This window comes from Microtus pennsylvanicus, chromosome 9 (assembly GCF_037038515.1).
Source record: "Microtus pennsylvanicus isolate mMicPen1 chromosome 9, mMicPen1.hap1, whole genome shotgun sequence".
Taxonomy (NCBI): Eukaryota; Metazoa; Chordata; class Mammalia; order Rodentia; family Cricetidae; genus Microtus; species Microtus pennsylvanicus.
The window spans coordinates 38,350,010-38,369,542 of NC_134587.1; the positions used below are offsets into that span (position 1 = coordinate 38,350,010).

A 19,533-nucleotide genomic window follows, 5' to 3' on the forward strand; every position below is an offset into this window, starting at 1 on the left:
TGAGGCTGTTGAATTCCCTAGAACTGGGCATTACAGGAGGTTGTGAGATGTGTGATATAGATACTGGGGACCTAATGCAGAACCTCTGCAAGAGCTATGCATGCTCTCAACCACTGATCCATCTCTCCAGTCCATGGATAAATGTTTAAATGGCAACATTTTCTCCTGCATTTTTATTTTATGAATGAGGTCAGGAAGGAATGTGGAGTGGGTAAGAAATGCAGAGAATGGCACTAACATTGAGTACTATAACTGAAAATAATGGCATTCTTGATTTGGGGACTTCAAATTTCTGTCTGCTGGAGTTGAGCCATTATGAAACACAGTGTAAGAAGAAGCTGGAGTGTTATCTGGAGAGTTAGAATCCTTTCAGTGACAGCCCAGAGGAAGAAGGAGCAGGAACAAGACAAGGTGGAGGATGATGCTCTGGATGAGGGAGGACTAGGCAAAGCAACAAGGATCTTAGAGAGCACAACAGCCCCTGATACCCCTGGCGCCTGCCCTGGAGACTGCAACACCATCACCTCTGCCACCTCCAGAAGAAGTGGAGGGTGCTGTACCCCTGCTGGGCAGGGTGCTGCAGTGCCAGATCTGAGGGATGCGGTGCCTCGAAGTGGAAGACAGGAGGGCAGCCAGGGTGCTCCATAACTTGTACCGAGAGCAAGCAGGGCTCCCGTGGACAAGGCTGGAAGTCCAGCCTAATAAACTGCTTTCCTACCCTCCCTCAAAAAAGAAAATAAATCAATAGAAATGATCCTGAACAATATTGAAATGGTCCACATGAGAGGGATAGTGACAACTACACTGATCAAGTCAATTACAAGTTTTGAGTTCTTTATTAATAGCCAAACTAAGAATGGACTCACATCTTCGGAAAGTCTCTTGGTTAGTCTCTTGGTGCCCAAGTTCAAGGGTACAGCGTTTTAAAAGATAGAACCATAATTATATCAGTGTTAGGGAGCTGTGTTACATTAGTCTGGGAGGTTTGGGAGTTGCCTAGTAACATCTGCTTTCTTTACAAGGCTCATCAATATCTTCCAGACACTACACAGTATGGTTGGACCATGGTCAAGGTCATGGAGTGTCCCAGAAGTTTTGTCTAGGAGAATGTGGCTGTTGGTAGAAGGCTGAGACGTGACCAGGCAGGCACAAAATAATATTGGGATAGGATGGTGTTACCTTAGTTATTTCATGATGTTATGATGTACATGACAAAATTTCTCCTAGGGAGACACAACACACATTTCTACTTACACAAAAGAGAGATCCCATGGCATGACAGACCAAATTACAGATACCTCCAAAGCCCAGCTTGGTAAATCAATGAGTTTTATTAGGGTTACATACAGGAATATAGGTGAAGGGTTACTTACAGGAGCAGAACTCAAAGACAACTATGTCACCAAAACCCACCCTGGCATGGGTAACCATGCACAAAGGCTAGGAAACCTGTAGCACATTGTACAGCCTGCAGACTACTCAACAGGTTGAAGCGTGTTGTTGCAAGGTGCCTCAGTTGGTCTGAGTCTCTCCCAGCCAGCTCTGCTGGTTTCTGTTCTTTCAGGCAGAGGTCTGATCTCAATCTTCTCTGCACTTTAGCTTCTCTGAGGAGAACTCTCAGCTTTTATTGTTTACTCTGCCTGGGAGGGGCCTAGTGAATCTGGTCAATTTCAGGAATTTCCTGAAGCTATTTTGCGTTGTTTACTTTCTGGCTTAAGGAGCTTCCCTAGAGGGATAGACTGTTTCAATCTTGGCAGAAACTTGTTGCCTAATAGGTGGCAAACTCAGGGGCACCTCCCTCCCATCCTTGAAGCTGGCCTTATTTTGCAGGGTATAGGCAGATGACTCACCCAAATGCAGTACCTCTGGCCACGCAAATATGATTATGTAAAGAGCTGACATGTACTTATTTCACTGCATTTCTCAAACTTGAAACAGCATCAGAGTTGCCAGGGGCATGTGCTAGACCTTCACAAACCCCACACCTAGTAAATTAAAACATCCTAGACATTGCAACATATCCCCTAGGGACTGCTGGTTGACTAACGCTTCCCTGGATCCTCTCAGTATAATTTTCTAGTAGATATACTCGGATTAATCATAGTTAGGACTATATGTGTTCTTCTGTAGAAATCAAGTTATCTTAAAATGTGTATGTTTCTTGCTGACGTTGACATTTTCGCCCTGAGGCCTTTACCTCTTGGGCGATTTAAAATTGAGCTGTGCAAAAGGACTTGCATAAAATGTTCAAGCCTTGGAATCAAATTTCATAATACTTTAAGCATTGAAAGAACCCAAATTCCTATCAACCAGTGACACACACAATGCATTCAATATTACCCAGTAAAGGAAAAATGCTGATTGTAGTATGAGCAGCGGGCTGCGTCCTGCCCACCTCCCAGCTGCCTGGCTAGCTTATGCCCTGAAATAATTACACAGAAACTGTATTCTTTTAAAACACTGCTTGGCCCGTTATCTGTAGCCTCTTATTGGCTAACTCTCTCATCTTGATTAAGCCATTTCTAATAATCTGTGTAGCACCATGACTTGGTTGCTTACCAGGAAGGATCTTAACCTGCATCCATCTTGGAGAGGAGAGGCATGGCGACTGCCTGAATCTGCTTCTTTCTCCCAGCATTCTGTTCTGTCTACTCCACCTACCTAATTTTCTGTCCTATCAGGGCCAAGGCAGTTTCTTTATTAACCAATGAAAGTAACACATAGACCCTCCTCCATCAGCTGATATTAGATGAACGACATAAATGCCCCAAGAATGATAAGCACAAGAGGGATATAACGTATGGGTTCCTTTATAAGAAGTTCAAGAATAGATGAAACCAATTTTGATGATAGAAATCAGCACCAATGCTTTGAGGGATGGGGACGCAGTGGTAATTTCTTAAAAACTGCTAGAGAATAAAAACCAGACCCATCCAAAGGATGGGAGAACCACAGTAGCTTTGCAGTCCTCGCTGTGACCAAGTGCACCAGAGGCCATTGGAGCAATGCTTGGTAGAGGAAAATTATTTCCATGGTAGAAGTCCTTACACACATACTTTATTGATTAAGAATAAAAGTATAATGATCCCATTCAAGGAAGTTTCTTTTCAGAGCTGGCAAGATGGCACAACGAGTAAAAATGCTGTGCAAGCCTGATGACCCAAGTTCCATCTCTGAAACCCACAGTAGGACAACAGAAGTAAAGACTGACTCAGGAAAACTGTCCTCCGACCTTCACACATGTGTCATAGCACACATACATGTACACATACTCTCTCACACACAATAAATAAATTTTAAAAGTTTTAAAATGATTCGTTTCCATATGTTTTGCTTTTTAAAAAAAATTGCTAAAGAGATGTCTCCCCAAACAATAGAAAAATGTGGCCTCCTTAAAGTAGAGTGTCTTCAGCAGAGAACAGGAAGGTGAGCCTGCCTGATAATGGTAAAGGAATACCCCAGAAGATAACCAGGCAGAGCAGAGCTTTTCTAGGCTCAGCAGAAATAACCTAGTCATGTAGACAGTGAGCTCAGTATGTTTAAATGAATTAGAAAGATTTTGATGGTGGGAAAATTAGTGGGGGAAATAATGAACTCTATATAAAAATAAGAAAAATTCTATGTCGTAGTACATGCCTGGAATCTTAGCACTCAGAAAGCTGAGGCAGGAGGATAATGAGTATGAGGCCAGGCCTAGGTGGAAAGAGAAAGAAAATGGGAGGGGAAAAAAGAGAGGAAAGAGAGAAAAACAGACAAGCAGACAGACCGACAGAGGCAGAAGCAGAGAAACAGAGAGGTTAAAGAAGCCCTGGCAGCACACTAGAACTGACCCTGATGTCAGAGATGCAAGTGAGCCAGCAACAGAGCAGGCCCTCCCCTCCCCCTGCCTGCCATGCTGTGTCAGGGATGAAGGAAAGATGGTCTCCCTCCTCTACCCCTTGCTACTGTGGTAGGTGAGAGAGTTGGTCCTGCACCCCACCTGGACAGCACACTAGAGCTCAGGTAAACCAACTCTGAGGACAAGAGAGCAGGAGAGCAAACCCAACCCCATTTCATGTCCTCTGCAGCCACTGGGAGAGGGCCCTGCACCTTCCCTGGGCAAAATAGTAGAGCTGGCCCTAGCAATATGGGTAAGGGGGACCTGGATCTGAGGCCCAGAGAGCAGAATTGACCCCCACTCCTCACTGCAAGCTGCATTGGGTGAGCTAGAAAAGGCAGTGCTGGAGAGCTCGCCTGGGTAGTGACCATGAGGGAAAGCTGGCAGGCTGACCAATCTAGGTACCCCCAGGCCCAAAACCAGGGATATGAGTTGACCCACACCAACATCCACCAAATTTATGAACTATCGGAGCATGTGAAGGAAGTAAACCTACAGGTCCAAAATGGCAGGATCTCCATGACACAGGACAACAGGGTATTCAAGAGGAACTCTGTTGAAGTCCGCAAGACTATCCAGTAAATGTACAGATGACAGATCATAAAGGCAGACAGACCCACAAGTGTTCAACTTTTGGGGCACCCATTTTGCAGAGCTGCAGGAACACTGGTCTTTTAGAAAAGTCATTGTCATATCTGTAAAAAACCTTGTGAAGCCATGGTTCTTCCCTTCAAAATGGGATTCATTTCCAGAACACCTCAGCAGTGTGACTTCTGCACGGGTAACACAATGACCTTGCTCCATTCCCCCATACCATGAGACCTTGGAGCCATGGCATTCACTCTTTGTCTTAACAGTCAAATTTACGTAGAGTCAACCCCACAAAATTACCTTCTAACGGACCACATAGGAATTTCTATAGAAGACAGGCACTGAACAGAAAGATAGAGTGCCCCACCTTTGCTAACAAATAAATCTGGGCGTCCCCAAAGCTGGTTATCACAAAAGAGACTGGATGGGGAGAATGGTGAATACAGGATTGAGGGATGTTTAGTAATTCCATCTGATGGTTTGGAATGCCAGGTATTTTCCCCTTGGTTACTGGCACTTTCCTGGGTGGTGTTGTCTGTTTTGGAGTACTACTTTGTCAGGTTCTACCTGCCATTTTTGTGATTTTGATATGCATATCAAAATATTGCCTTTGCCTATGGAATTTTCCAACTATGTCTCTAAAAACTAGAAACCTCGCGGCGATCACCCCTTATTCGTATTCTTCTCCGCGTCCCTTCACTTCACTTTTTCCCCTCGCCCGAAAAATAAAGAACATGCAGAGATAATGTGCTTGAGTTAATTTTTTAGCTTGACATTCTCATCTGCCATAGATGTCCTATTCTGAACCCTGAGTGGGTACTGAGGCTGGTACTCAAGGCCCCCCATAGAACTCCAGCAGGTACCCGTTATCAGTGGTGTAGCAGAAACCAGAAGCCTCGAGCCAGACCAGTGACTTGAGGCAATGTACACTTGCAAGTAAGGACGTATGGACTAAAGGGTAGACTGTGTGTCTCAATAGGTCACACTACAGCTACCAATACAAAATTCTCCCACTTTTATTTTGTTGTTTGTTTGTTTTTGTATGGTTTTATTTTGGGGGTTTCGTTTAAATTGAGTTTTGGTTTGCAGGGAGGTTGCAAGGGCAGAGGGCAGGTGCAAGGGGATGGGAAAATAAGTGGGATGGGAATGCATGATGTGAAACCCACAGAGAATCAATAAAACTTGAAAAAAGATAAGGTAAGGCAATTATTTATTCCAGCAAGAATATTACCTGGGAGAAGAAAAGGATTAATAAAGATTACTGTATGAAACAGGGCTATTGTATTTTCGCTACTTGATATAGTGATCTGCCTTTTAAATGACATTTTATTTTATTTTAATTTATCCATGGCTTTTTAACAAAGCTGTTATAAGATTTTAATGAAGGAAAGAGATTGTGGCAAACAATAAAATATTGTTATTGTTGTTGTGTTTCTATCATTTCTAGAACATGCAGGAAATCTCTTCAGAACCCACTTTTTGCCCCTGTGGTTCAAATAACTGTTGAGTGAGTGTGGAGATTTTACTTGCAGCAAAGATTTCCAAGATCTCCATCACCTAGCTGAAGAAACAGACCTTTGGATGCATCACTTCACAATCTTCTTTTCCATCTCCTTCCCCAACTCCCTGCTTCTCTAAATGTCACCCTAAATTTGGTGACCACCATTCCTTTGGATTTTATTATAATATTACTGCATATATGACTACCCCTAGAATATGTACTGTGTAGCTTTATATGTTTTAATTTTTTGTGGAGATGAGATCATAGAGTATGCACTCAACTACAGTCACACATTCTAGGGATTCATTCATGTGACTCAGGATGTTTAGCAGAGAAGATGCCAAGAGACTCAATGGGAGAAATACTTAAGCCTAGGAGAGAGCATTCAAGAGTGGGCAGTGAAGGACATTTCTTTCCTATTTAATAGCCTGAAGGATAATATCTCATCCTCCCTTGATTATTATTATTGAGATAGTCTGAAACTTCTAAATTTCCTCTCTGATTTCTTCAATGACTCGCTTATCACTCAAAAGTGAAATGTTTAGCCTTCATATGCTTATACAGTTCTTCTGTCTATTAACTTCTGGTTGTATTGAACTATGACCTGAAAAGATACAATGAATGATTATGATTTTTCTGTATTTATCAAAAATTAATTTGCTGGTTAGAATGGAATCTAGATTAGGAAAGATTCCAACGTTCTCTTTCTGTTGGGTGGAATGTTCCATAGATACCTGTGAAGTCTATTTGCTCTATGGTATACTTTAACTCTGGCAATTCCTTACTGGTTTTTAGTTTGGATGAGAAGAAGGTGTTGAAATCACTCCTATTGCTGTATCAGGATCTTTTATGTCTTTTAAGTATTTGTTTTTATAAAATTGAAAATTTTAATGCTTGATACATATCTTTTTATGGTTTTATTTTTATGATGTGTTTCATTTAATAATATCTTCTCTATTAACTTTGGTTTGAAATCTACTGTATCAAATATTAGAATAACTACACCAGTTTGTTCATTTTCTAGCTTTCTATCTTTGGTTCTAAGTTTGGGGCGTGTCTGTTGCCAGTAACAGATATTTGGATATAGATTTTTAATCAAGCAGGACGGTTTACATTGATTTTTATTGGTAAGTTGAGGTCATTTGCATTTAACATTACTATTGAGATATATTCATTAATTTATGTAAGTCAATATGTTTGGGGTTAGATTATTATTTGTTGATTACTTTATTCCCTATTAATATCAAGGACTTACTAATTTACTATGTCTGACAAAATAGATCCATCTTTAGATTTTGTTTGTTTAGCCATTCCTCTTAGGAAATTTATTCTTTTCTGTGCTCTCATAATTTAAGATATTTTTCTTCCTCTTCTATATATAATAACCCTTAGGTATCTTCTGCAGTGCTGCCTTAAGTGCATGAGCTGCCTTAAGGTGTACTTGTCTTCAAATATTATTTAGTATGTCAATTTAAAAACTTATTGTTGGGCAGATCTTCACCTCTCCCTCTGGTCCCCCAGATCCAATGCTCCAGTTGAATCCCCAACTCTACAGCAGACCATCTGCAGCAGGGCGCCCCCAACCCCATCTCTAGTAGATCCCACAGCTCTTCTCTTATAGATCTCCTTCCTCTACTTCTTTCTTTATCCCAGTCCCCCAAATTCAACAGTCATTCCTGGCTAACCCACAGAGAACCCCTGCCTGGAACGTAGGTAGGCAGACTGTAGATCTTCCCTTCTCCTTCTGTTCTTCCACCAGATCCAATCCCCCAGTCTTATCCCCAGCCCTATAGAAGAACTTCTGGAGTGAATTCTCTCTTCACTCTCCACCCCTGTTACAAAGAGACTAAATAAGCAGATTCTGATGGAACACTCTGCTTTCCTCAATTCTGTTAATCCCCTGGCCTATCTCCATACCTAAGTATCAGCTCCCAATACCCAGAAACACATTTTAACTGGAACTCTCAGTAGCCACTCCTATAAGGGCCACAGAAAATTTCCTACCAGACAACATAGCCACCACACTCTCCTAAAACCCAGAGAGGAAACATAGGGTTAAAGGGGCCGTCAAAAAATACCCTGGATCTAAAACCAGAGCCAAGGAAACACAACCTGCCTCTAACCAACTCGGGACTTGAAATCTAACCAATCTCTGAGCACAAAAGCCAGCCAATGCCTAAGCATGAACTCCAACCAATCTCTGAGCTTATCCTTGAGATTCTACCAATCATTACCCTGAAAATTTTCACCCTGAGAAGCTCTACCCCTAAGAAACCCTATATAAGCCCTGTACCTGTTCAGTTTGGGGCTGCCATTTTCCACCCTGGCAGAGGCAGACCTCTCCTGGATTCCCCCTCCCAATGAATCTCTTGAGTGAGGTTTGTCTGCTGGAACAGAGCAGAGCTGTAACAATTTGGCTGAAGAAACTTTCCCTTGCTGGAGCAGAATTGTTACACTCCAGGGAAGCTAAGCCAATCTGTAACACTTCTCGGGGTAGAGCTGTAACAATCTTGCTGGAGAAACTGTAACTTGCTGGAGCAGACTTGCGTTAAGGAAACCTTTCCTGGAGCAAGAACTGTAACACTTGCCTGGGGAAACTGTCCCCTGCAGGAATAGAACTGTAACACTTCTATTGGGGTACCTTTCCCTTCAGAACTTTAGGCCCTTTTTGGCTTCCAGAAGATCTTTCCCTTCACTTACAGAAACAGAAACCAAGAATCAAAACAACCACCCAACAAAAACAAAACCAGATACCAGCACCTAGAACTATAATCCTCCTAATTCCAGATGTCTGGACACTGGTATAAAAACACAATCAATAACAGGGCAATATGTCTGCATGAGAGCCCAGCAACCCAATACAGCAAGCCCTGAATATTCAAATGTAGCTGAAACTTGAGAAGATCTTAAAACATCCATTATGAAGATTATAGAGGTCCTTAAAGAGGAAACTAATACATCCCTTAAAGAAATAGAGTAAGACACAAACAAACAGTGGAAGGAACTGAATGAAATTGTTTAAGACCTGGAAATATAAATAGGATCTATAAAAAAAACCCAAACTGAGGAAATGCTGGTAATAAAAAACTTAGGTATTTAAACGGGAACTACAGAAACAAGCTTCACCAGTAGAAGCAAGATGGAATAGAGGATCTGAGGCATTGAAGATATGAAAGAAGAAATGAGTACATTCGTAAAGAAAATGTTAAATCAAAAAGGCTCACGACACAAAACATCCAGGAAATCTGGACGGTTATAGAAAAACCAAATCTAAGAATAATAGGAAGGAGAAGAAACACGGGTCAAAGGGCCAGAAAGTATTTTCAACAAAATCATAGACGAAAATTTTCCTAACCTAGAGAAGGATTGCCTGTACATGTACAAGAAGCATACAGAGCACTGAATAAATTGGACCAGAAAAGAAAGTCCCCCTGGAGCTGAAAAGAGGTGCCTCAGTAGTTAAGAGTATTGACTGTTTTTCCAGGGGTCCTGAGTTCGATTCCCAGGAACATAAAGTGCATGGTGACTCACAACCATCTATAATGGGATCTGAAGCCCCCTTCTGGCATATAAGTGTACATGCAGACAGAACACTCATACATAAATAGTTTTCTAAAAAAGAAAGAAAATTCCCTCTGAACTGTAAGCCAGCGCCAATTAAATCCTTTCCTTTGTAAGAGTTGCTGTGGCCATGGTGCCTCTTCACAGTAATAGAAATTCTAAGACACTTACAACCTATACTTCAGTGTTCTTAAACTCTAAGGCGGTGAACAAAGGAGGTTCCCTCATCAGATCATACACTGACTTTGGGCTCAAAGCTACCAGTCTCTTTGAGCCATTTCCAGTTGATGAGGTCGATTTCTGACCACCCAACATGGGCTGTCTCTCCCTATGCAGTTCCCCCCTAAATTAGTCCTGTAGCTGCTTGCATCCTTCCTCTTCCAGTGCCTGGTCCTCCTTGCATCCTTCCTCTTCCAGTGCCTGGTCCTCCTTGCTTTGCACACCTGCCTGCAGGTGCCTTTTCGCCATAGGAGCTGGCTCAGATCTGAGTCTCAGACCTGTGGGTTCTCCCTCATCAGGCCCCTAGGGTGGTTCAGATTTTACCAGCAGATTCTCAGGATGCTGCCTGGGTGCTGGCCTCTAAGTAATATAGTTTGACATCCTAGGCTTCCTCTCCACTGCTGTCTCACCTTCTCACTAAAACCTGCAACTGCCCTTGAAGCCCGTGAGAACTGTGGTTTGTCTCAAGGAGAGGATCATTTACCTTTTGAAAGCTGCTTCTAATTTCCCCTTCCCTGGCCATGTAACTCATGGCTGAGGTTGTATTCCAGTTGCTTCTCCATCTTCTCTTTGTTCTTTTTTTTTTGGGGGGGTGCTTTTTTCAGGAATCCTTTTGCTTCCTTCTTGGATTCCCAAGACTCTTCCTCTATTTCTCTCTTTGAGATAAAGTCTATTATTTCAAACCATGATTCCTTCCCGCCTCACCCAGAGTCAGTATGTAATCAGCTATCTTACCCAAAAGTCCAGCTGAATTCAGCATTGGGATATTATTCTAATGTCTTCTTACTCCCATTACAGTCAGTCTTTGGTTCCCTAGGAGGAAATGCATCTTTATTACTTGTTAGTTTTACTATTTGACTTTTGTGTTTGATTTTATGAAATTGTATGCTGATGAAGTTATAAGGGCATTTCTTTGATATAATCCAATAACCTCGTACCTGTGCCCACTGCTCTCCTGAAATGGCTTCTTTTCATCTTTCTCTCTCTCTCCTCCTCCTGTTTGGTGCCAACAAAGTCCATTTGCATAGTTTTCAGGGATTGAAGAAAAATGGCTTCAGGGCTCTGGAAATGGTCCCTCCCTGCCCCCAGACATGCCTGGACCCCTCCACCTCTTTCTTTTTGTATTGGTTTGATTGTGTTACTGAGCATGGATGTGTGCTGTAAACACAGAAGGCAAAGTCCCGGAGTCCTGGAACTCACCATGTAGACCAGGCTGAGCTCAAACTCATAGAGATCCACCTGCCTCCACCTCATGAGTGCTGGAATTAAAAGCATGTACCATCACTCCAAGTGGTATAGCAACTTTAATATTCTTTTCTTTCAGATCTTGAGTCTATAGGTTGGAGTAAAGCCTGAATTTCTGTATTTATACAGGTAACTATGTCTGGGAGCAACGAGGGGCCCTCAGGGGACAGGGAGGCTGGGACCTTATCCACTAATCCCTTAGCCCATTGATAGCATTTGTCCCTGAGATGGAAGCCAGTGAGATATGAAGGTGACATGTTCTGGGATCTATTGGAGGAAGACTGTGAACTCAGATATGGGATAAAACATCAAAACCAATACCTCAATTTCCTTTTGCAAAGATCTAATATAGGTACTGTTGTCTCAGACCATCTGACAACTAGGCTTTGAAGGACTCCAAGAGACCCACACATGAAAATATGTTGTAATCAGGCCCTGCCTCCCCAGCCCTCCCCACTTCCTTCTCTCTTGCTAAACCATTAGGTTCCCTTATTTAGGCAATTTCACATTCCTAAAGCTGGCCATCAAGGTCCATTCTCTTATTTGGCTACTTCCTCATGCCTGACTCCTTCCTGAGGCTAACCCCCAAAGTCCAGCTATCAGAATAGTTGATTCCAGATTTATATATATATATATATATATATATATATATATATATATATATATATATATACCCTATTTAGCTACACTGACCAATATATTCAATCAGAGCCTACCAACTCATCCTAACACAGACAGCCCCCGCCTTTCCCCTTTAAAAAGCACTCTTGGAGAGACTTTGCTGTTGTTTCAGTCCGACTCAGATTCAGCCATCTTGTCTCTCTTCTGTCTTGCTTAATAAAGGATCTCTTTGTGTTAGGAATCGGTGCTTGGGTGTGTTCTATGCCTAAATGGGGTTCAGAAGGGAGCACCCTGAGGTGTGTAGGTTCCTTCAGGCTTCCTTATCCTATAACAAGGTAATGACTCATATCTGCTGAGGGATGGGCAGGCAGTCCAAGAATCGGTGCTCAATGGTGGAGAAGTGGCGCTCCAGAAGCACATGTTGGCTGGGAGAAAGTAGAGCATCCCCTCCAGTCAGCCTAAGGTGACTTGTGCCAGGTTAAAAGCTACATAGGACTTAGGACTCGGTCTTCTACTGGCTCTTGCCCTTGCTACCAGCTCCTATGGAATGAGCAATATTCTAGTACTTCATTTTACGTCACCTAGTCCTGTCATCCACCCTGGGGAAATCCCATAATGTTTATTTCCTCAGTCGGTCAGAATCTGTAACTGTGTTTCCTGCTTTCTGCTCTTACGGGTTTAGCATGCCCTCCCATCCCAGGACATTCTGATAGGTTACAACCTTGCCGCCGCTGACATTTATTCCGATAAATGCTCAGTGAACCCTCCAGCACAAGGAACCAGCAATTATCCAGGGTGCCAGGCAGTCCCAGATCCACTGAGGCAGAACTTCCTTCCTTTATGTAGTGTATAAAAAGGCACCGGCCCCAGGAGAGCCTGTCAGAAAAGCTGAGCACAACAGCAGCCGTAGTTCCGTGGCGCGCAGCCTCAGTTCCTCCGTAATCAGGTGAGCGATGCATCCTGTGGCTTTCAATCTGTGACTTCTGATCTCTTGCTGTTTGCCTCTGGCCTTGGTGCTCTCTGTCCTGTCGAACCTCAGGCCTGCATGGGAATTATGGAGTAGCTGCTTGGCTTGGACAATAAGCTGAGTCTAAGAATGTAGAGGGGTCTTGATGAGACTTGGGTTAGAGAGGCGGCCTGGTTGTTAGGCTGGACACCAGCTCCTCAGACCTGGGGTCAAACTGGGACTAACTCTGTTCCTCCCTTAGGGTCGGTCTGCACAATACTGGAGCTAGGATAGCAGCTCATCACCATAATGGATAAGGATGACATCATCGTAATAAATGATAAAAACCGTAAAGATCAAAAGAGCAAAAGATTGGGAAGCGTGGGTGGGTGAGTGGGTGGGGGTATTCTGTGTCTTGGTCCTTACATATCCGCATTTTTACTTTCTTTACAGAATTACGCAGAGAAACACCTTTGTTAAGACATGTTCAGGACCTTAGTAGCCGTGTGTGGGTTCTTCACAATGATATCCTCACTGTAGTCCCTAGGAAAGAGCAAACAGTCCCAGGTGAGTAGCCCAGGCCCTTTGTGGCAGCCCCTCTGGCTAATGTTGTGGGTCTGTCCTCAGCTTTTCATTTCAATGCACGTGTGTTAGCTGGCCTTACCTGGAGCAGCATTGCGTGGGCAGTTTAGAATAGAGAGCAGCCATAGGCTTGAACAGCTAGGGGTTGAGTCAAGGGAACGAGAGGTGACTCCAAGAAGGTTGAGGTTGAGGGGGAAGATTTTTTCTGTGACGTTTCAAAGAGTCAAACAACAAAGAAAGATCTATGGGATTAAACTTTGAGTCTATGAGAAGCTGACTTCTCTAAAGGAAAGAGTCACCCAAATGGGCTGACTGTGTGAGCCAGGTGGTGAGTGGCGGGCAGGCGGCACAAGGTTGGCGAGGAGATTCCAGCGACTGTTTCTTTGTCTCTAGTGTAGAGAGATACTTTGGAAGTATGAACTGAACCCCAGTTTCTGCCCTTGCATCCCTAGTCACTGTCACCTTACTCCCATGCCAATATCTGGAGACTCTTGAGATGAAAAGAGGGGAGCCCATATATCTGGGACTGAAAGACCCTGAATGTTGCCTGTTCTGCACACAGGAAGGCCAGCAGCCGGTGCTGCGGCTTAAGGTGAGTTTAGGAAGAGAAGGATCTGAAATCGCTTGACCAGAGTCTATCTAAGTAGCCCGTCTAGCCCATCACACTCCCACTTGACAGAAACCCTGACTTTCAAATCTTTTAAAAGGCAATTCACAGATTATCCTCACAGCGATTTGTTGTTCCCTTAAGGGTGCATGCATCATCAAAGAACAAGAGAAAACAAAATTGGAGGGCTCTTTGGAAGTAGCTTTTTCCAAAATAACTTTTTGCTTTATTTTACAAGAGTAAGTTTTGACAAGGAGGAAGGTTTTTAGAGTTACTCGTGCATGTGTGTGTGTTCACGTGTTCACACGTGTCTATGTACATGTGTGCACACATGTGGTTATAGGTCAGACATTGGCAGTGGGTATCTTCCTTCATCTCTCCCTACATCATCATCATCATTACTGTTTTTTTGAGACAGGGCTTCTCTGCAACTAACTCTGTAGACCAGACTGGCCTCGAACTCACAGATATCCTGCCTCTGCCTCCCAAGCACTAGAATTAAAGGCATGCGCCACCATCCTCCCCCGCCCCATTATTTTTAAGACAGGTCTCTCACTAAATCTGGAGCTCACCAACTAGACTAGACTGACTGGGGTTGGGGGCGGGGGAGATGGGACAGTTGGGATGACTGAAGCAGCTAGACATAGCACCCGCCTCTCATCTCAGCATTGAGGACACACAAGAGAGAATTTATCTCAAACCGTTAGAAATAGCAAGCTATACACAAACAAACAAATTTGACAGTCATGTCCTAATGTTTCTACTGTACTTTTAACATATATTTGGGAGTGTGATTCTAAACACTCTCTTAAGAAACAGAAGTCTCCAGGCTTTCATGTGGGGAGAGGGTGCTGATGTTAGAGACAAGTGAACAGTTCAGATGGTGATGTTTCTTCCTGGGATCTCCTCATCCACCAGGAAGGGAGCATACTGGAGCTGTACAGCCAAAGGGAATCTGTAAAACCTTTCCTCTTCTATCACAACAAGAGTGGCACAACATCAACGTTTGAATCTGCAGCCTTCCCTGGCTGGTTCATCGCTGTCTGCTCCAAAGGAAGCTGTCCGCTCTTTCTGACCCAAGAACTGGGGAAAACCCACATCACCGACTTTGAGATGATTGTGGTGGAGTAAGGTTGGTCTTGTATTGGGTATTGTCTGCCAAGCAGAGAGCCCTGCCTTTGCCTCTACCATTCTGGCCCTCAAGGCTCTTCCTCCTTACATGAGCATTGTTATCTTGGTCAATTATTTACAGAGAGGCAGGTCTGCTCGTGTGAACGCTGGTTAGTTTCCGTCAACCTATAAGCAAGATTCATCTGCGAAGAAAAAAAAATCAGTTGAGAAAATTCCAACATTGCTTTGTCGGCAAGCCTGCGGGGCTTTTCTTGATTAGTAATTGATATAAGAGAGACCCACACCACTGCAGTTGGTGCCACAGCGGGGTGGGGGAATCTTAGGGTGTATAAGAAAACAAGCTGAGCAAGCCACGTAGAGGAAACAGCATTGCTCTGTGGTCTCTGCTTCAGCTCCAGCCTCCAGGTTCCCGTCCTATGTTCTTGCTATGACTTTGGTCAGTGATGGACGGTTAACTGGTACCTGGAAATGTAAAATGAAATAAACCTTTTCCTTGCCAACTTGTTTTTGGCAAATGTTTTATCAGCACAGCAAAGAAGCAAACGAACAGACATATCCAAGTTTCAGAGATAGGAAGCAGGTTAAAGGGCAATTGGTAGCAAAGCCTGAGCCTGGAATGGGAAGAAAAAATCTGTTTCTGGGCTTTTCATTCATAGGTGATTAATGCCTTCCAATATATTCATGTAATGATCTAAATGCTGGCTGTCGGAGAAATGGTAGTGATATATTGAGCATCTTTGCATAGTCGTAGAGTTAAATCATAACACCATCACAAAACTAACCAAGAGAGCTCTAACTATATACTATATGAGATGTATGTATCTATATAGCTGCTAATATGAAAACTAAGAAATGTGGATGGTGATCATCTGTGTTCACACTTCTGGGTTTTCAGGCACATTGCTCTGTGGCACTCTCTCAAGATCTCTCAGATCCCGACAAGAAGAAGCAACCATCTACACCCCCAACAAAGCGGAAGACTAAAAAGAAAGCTGAGCCCTCCCGTGGCTGCCGTCACCCTCTCTGTGACAGCTGGATCAGCTGCAGGCCATCTTACCATGTGTTCATCCAAAGCATTACTGCTGGGTTTTATAAGGAGTGAACTTGGTGGAATAAAATCGTCTGTCTCACCTGCTTTATTGACTACAATGATTGTGGTAGAATGAAACAGCCATAATATTTTTGCATTTATAAGGAGTTATAGCTTATAAAGCAGGTTCATATGAAGTTGCTTTCTCTCTTTTGTATGTATGTATGTATATATGTATGTATGTATGTGTGTGTGTGTATGTATGTGTATATATGTATGTGTGTGTGTATGTATGTATTTGCATGTATGTCCATGTGAAGACCAGAAGTTGATGTTGGGTGTCTTTCCTAATCACTGCCCACCTTTTATATTGAAGCAGGGTCTTTCATTTGGGTGCAGAGCTTGCCAATTCAGCTAGCGCAGCTAGTCAACTTATTCATGGAGAACTCCCTATCTCTACCTTCAGGGGTCCTGATATTACAAATGGGTTAAGCTTTTTAGTCAACTTGATACAAGCAAGAAGAGGGAACTTCAGTTAAGAAAATGCCCCCATAGCCGGGCGATGGTGGCGCACGCCTTTAATCCCAGCACTCGGGAGGCAGAGGCAGGTGGATCTCTGTGAGTTTGAGCCCAGCCTGGTCTACAGAGCTAGTTCCAGGACAGGCTCCAAAGCCACAGAGAAACCCTGTCTCAAAAAAACCAAAAAAAAAAAAAGAAAGAAAGAAAATGCCCCCAAAAGATTGGCAAGTCTGTAAAGCATTTTCTTGATTAATGACAATGTGGGGGGGGGGGGAGGTCCTACCCACTCTGGGAAGTGTCACCTCTGTGCCGGTGACCCTGTGTTGTATAAGAAAGCCTTGAAGAGCAAGCCAATAGTAGCATTCTTCCATGGTCTCTGCTTCAGTTTCTGCCTCCAGGTCCTGACCCTTTTGAGCTCTTACCTTGACCTCTGTGGTGGTTTGAATGAGAATACCCCCCACAGGTTCATATATTTGTATGCTTAGTCCCTAGTTGTTGAACTGTTATGGGAAGGATTAGAAGATGTGGCCTTGTTGGAGTAGATGCCTTCTTGTTGGAGGAAGTGTGTTGCTAGGGGTAGGCTTTGAGATTTCAAATACCAGCACCAGGTCCAGTGTCTCTCTCTCTCTCTCTCTCTCTCTCTCTCTCTCTCTCTCTCTCGCTCTCTCTCTCTCTCTCTCTCTACCTGCTGCCTGAGGGTCTGAGAGGATGGAAAGCTCTCAGCTACTGCTCCAGTGCCTGATCTCTGTGTTTCCCACCATGGAAATAATGAGAACCCTCTGAAGCTGTGAGCAAGCACCCAATTAAATGATTTTCTTTAGAAATGTCACCTTGGTCATGATGTCTTTTTACAGGAATAGAGCAGTAACCAAGACAGCTTCCTTGATAGGTTATGACCAGAATGTGTAAGCCAAATACATCTTCTCCTCTCCAAATTGCTTTTGATTATAATCTCTATAAAAAGCCATAGAAAGTAGGCTAGCACAGTCACCATGCCTGCCTAGCACTTATGTGGGTACTAAGGATTTGAATTCTGGTTCTCAGATCTGAGCAGCAACTACTTTACCCTCTATTCCCTCTTCTCTGTCCCAAGTCTCTTAGCCTTTAGAACCAGCAAGATTTTTAAGAAAGGTGGTCTCTTCCAAAACCAGGCTCTTCGAGGCCCAAATATGGGATAGCTAGGACAAGCAGGGTTCCATTAATAAAGATTGTGTTCTATATTTCAGGACATGATGTGGATACGTAACTGTCTGAAAATCTCCTGCCTGACCCTGAAATGTGTTTCTGTGAGCATCCTTTGAATTCTTCCTTCGAATCTTTCAACCATAAATTGACTTGGCTTTGATGTGTGGTGAGCATATGCATTTTTGAAGGCTTATCCTTTCCTATATCCTTTTAAAGTTCAAGAATATTCTTAGTAATTCTTTGAGAATTTCCTACAGTATGTTTTGATGGTGTTCACTCTGTCCCCAAACCCCTCCCAGATCCATACCTCTTTCCCAACCTACTCAGCTTTGTGTCCTCATTTTTTTTTGTTTGTGTATTTTCAAACCCATTAAGTTCCATTTTCTTTGTCTTACAGGAGGCAGATACATTCGGGATTTCCTTCCGTTATACACACACACGCACACACATACACAAAGCTAAGTTCTTTGCAGTGTGGTGGTTGATAAATTCATCTCTTTATCCTGCTGGAAATGACAGTAAGTCAAAGCCTCCCTTTGCCTTCAGTGCAAAGGGCCCTATCAGGTTCTTCTACCTATCTCCTGTGCTATAAAACTTCAAGAGATAAACTGTTAGGGTCACATTTTTACCTAAAATTGGTTTCCAGTCCTTCTGAGGACAGATCCCAGTAACTTCATAAGAACTGGGGGTTACTCATCTTCAAACCACAGTGACAACTGAACTCTGCAAGAAACAGAACCCCAACCCCTTTTGCTCATTTCTACTAGATAGCTCTTTTATAATATGTTTCTTTTTTTTACCAACATTGTGAGAATACTTTATTATCAGAGCATTTTCTTTTTTAATTTATTAATTTATTTTTTGTTTTATTAAAAAACTATCTTTTTTAATTTTATATACCAATCCCAGTTCTCACTTTCTTCCCTCCTCCTTTAAACCAGTTTATATTTAGGTCTCTTCAAAGTGGTCTGACTTTTTTTCTTTGGTACACTTTCTAAACAATAGAAATAACAACAACCTTGGTTTTATAAACCTATAACTGAGGATAATAGTACTGCTTGGCTTACCAAGAAAACCAGACCTCAGGAGCCAGGCTGAGACTAGAATGCAAAGCTTTACGCAGGGTATGACTGTCGGGCTGTCCCCAAGAAAAGGAATTCAGCACTGCCAAAGAGGAGTTTGGGGTTTATATGGTGCTTTTCGTCGGGTGGGAGTATAACAGGAGAGCATTAAGGAAAGGGGGGCTGTCTCAGCAAAGGGGACTGCAATAAGCAAAATTTTATGGAGGCTGGGGATCTGGAGGCTGTGGTCAAGCTGCTCTGCAGAGACAAGGGGTCATCATACCTCTGTGACGTGTACTTGTTCCATTTCAGTTACACTGAACGAGCTGGATCCCACCTGGGTCACTCATATTCGTGTCTTAGGTGACTCCCTCTTGAGTCAAAGATCTGGGCCAGCCCGTAAGAATGATCTCTTAGTCAAGTTTTTTCTATGACAGCTTGCCTACCTTGATTGTCTGATGTAACCAGTCTTTCTTGTCAGACCCATTTCTTTTGGAACCACCAGCCCCCAAATAATGACACAAAGACTTATTACTAATTATGAAACTTTGCCTTTGGCTTAGGCTTGTTCCCAACTGGCTCTTGTAACTTAAATTAACCTGTTTCTACTAATCTATGTTCTGACATGTGGCTTTTTACCTCTCCTCCATCCTGTATGTCCAACTCCCTTCATGTCTTGCTGGTGTCTTTCTTGTGTGCCTAGATTCATCACAAGTCCCTCTCTTTGCCCAGAAGTCCTGTCTTACCTCTCCTGCCTAGCTATTGGCCATTCAGTTCTTTGTTAAACCAATCACAGTGGCACATCTTCACATAGTGTAAACTCATATCCCACAACAGTCTACTTACTGTATTTAAAC

General features: G+C 43.1%; 1 protein-coding gene across 1 annotated transcript; it reads left to right on the forward strand.

The window, feature by feature from the left end:
* The first annotated feature begins 12,870 nt into the window (after positions 1-12,870).
* On the forward strand, positions 12,871-14,881 carry Il36a (interleukin 36 alpha). Its single transcript, XM_075984595.1, has 4 exons — positions 12,871-12,910; positions 13,015-13,128; positions 13,596-13,735; positions 14,669-14,881. Exons 1-4 carry the CDS (start codon positions 12,871-12,873, stop codon positions 14,879-14,881), a joined length of 507 nt encoding a protein of 168 aa, XP_075840710.1.
* Positions 14,882-19,533: the final 4,652 nt, after the last annotated feature.

Coding starts and splice junctions, on each gene's coding strand:
- Il36a (XM_075984595.1), top strand. CDS start 12,871: ATGGATAAGGATGACATCATCGTAATAAATGATAAAAACC. Junction 12,911..13,014: donor CGTAATAAATGATAAAAACC/GTAAAGATCAAA, acceptor CTTTCTTTACAG/AATTACGCAGAGAAACACCT. Junction 13,736..14,668: donor AGCCGGTGCTGCGGCTTAAG/GTGAGTTTAGGA, acceptor CTCATCCACCAG/GAAGGGAGCATACTGGAGCT.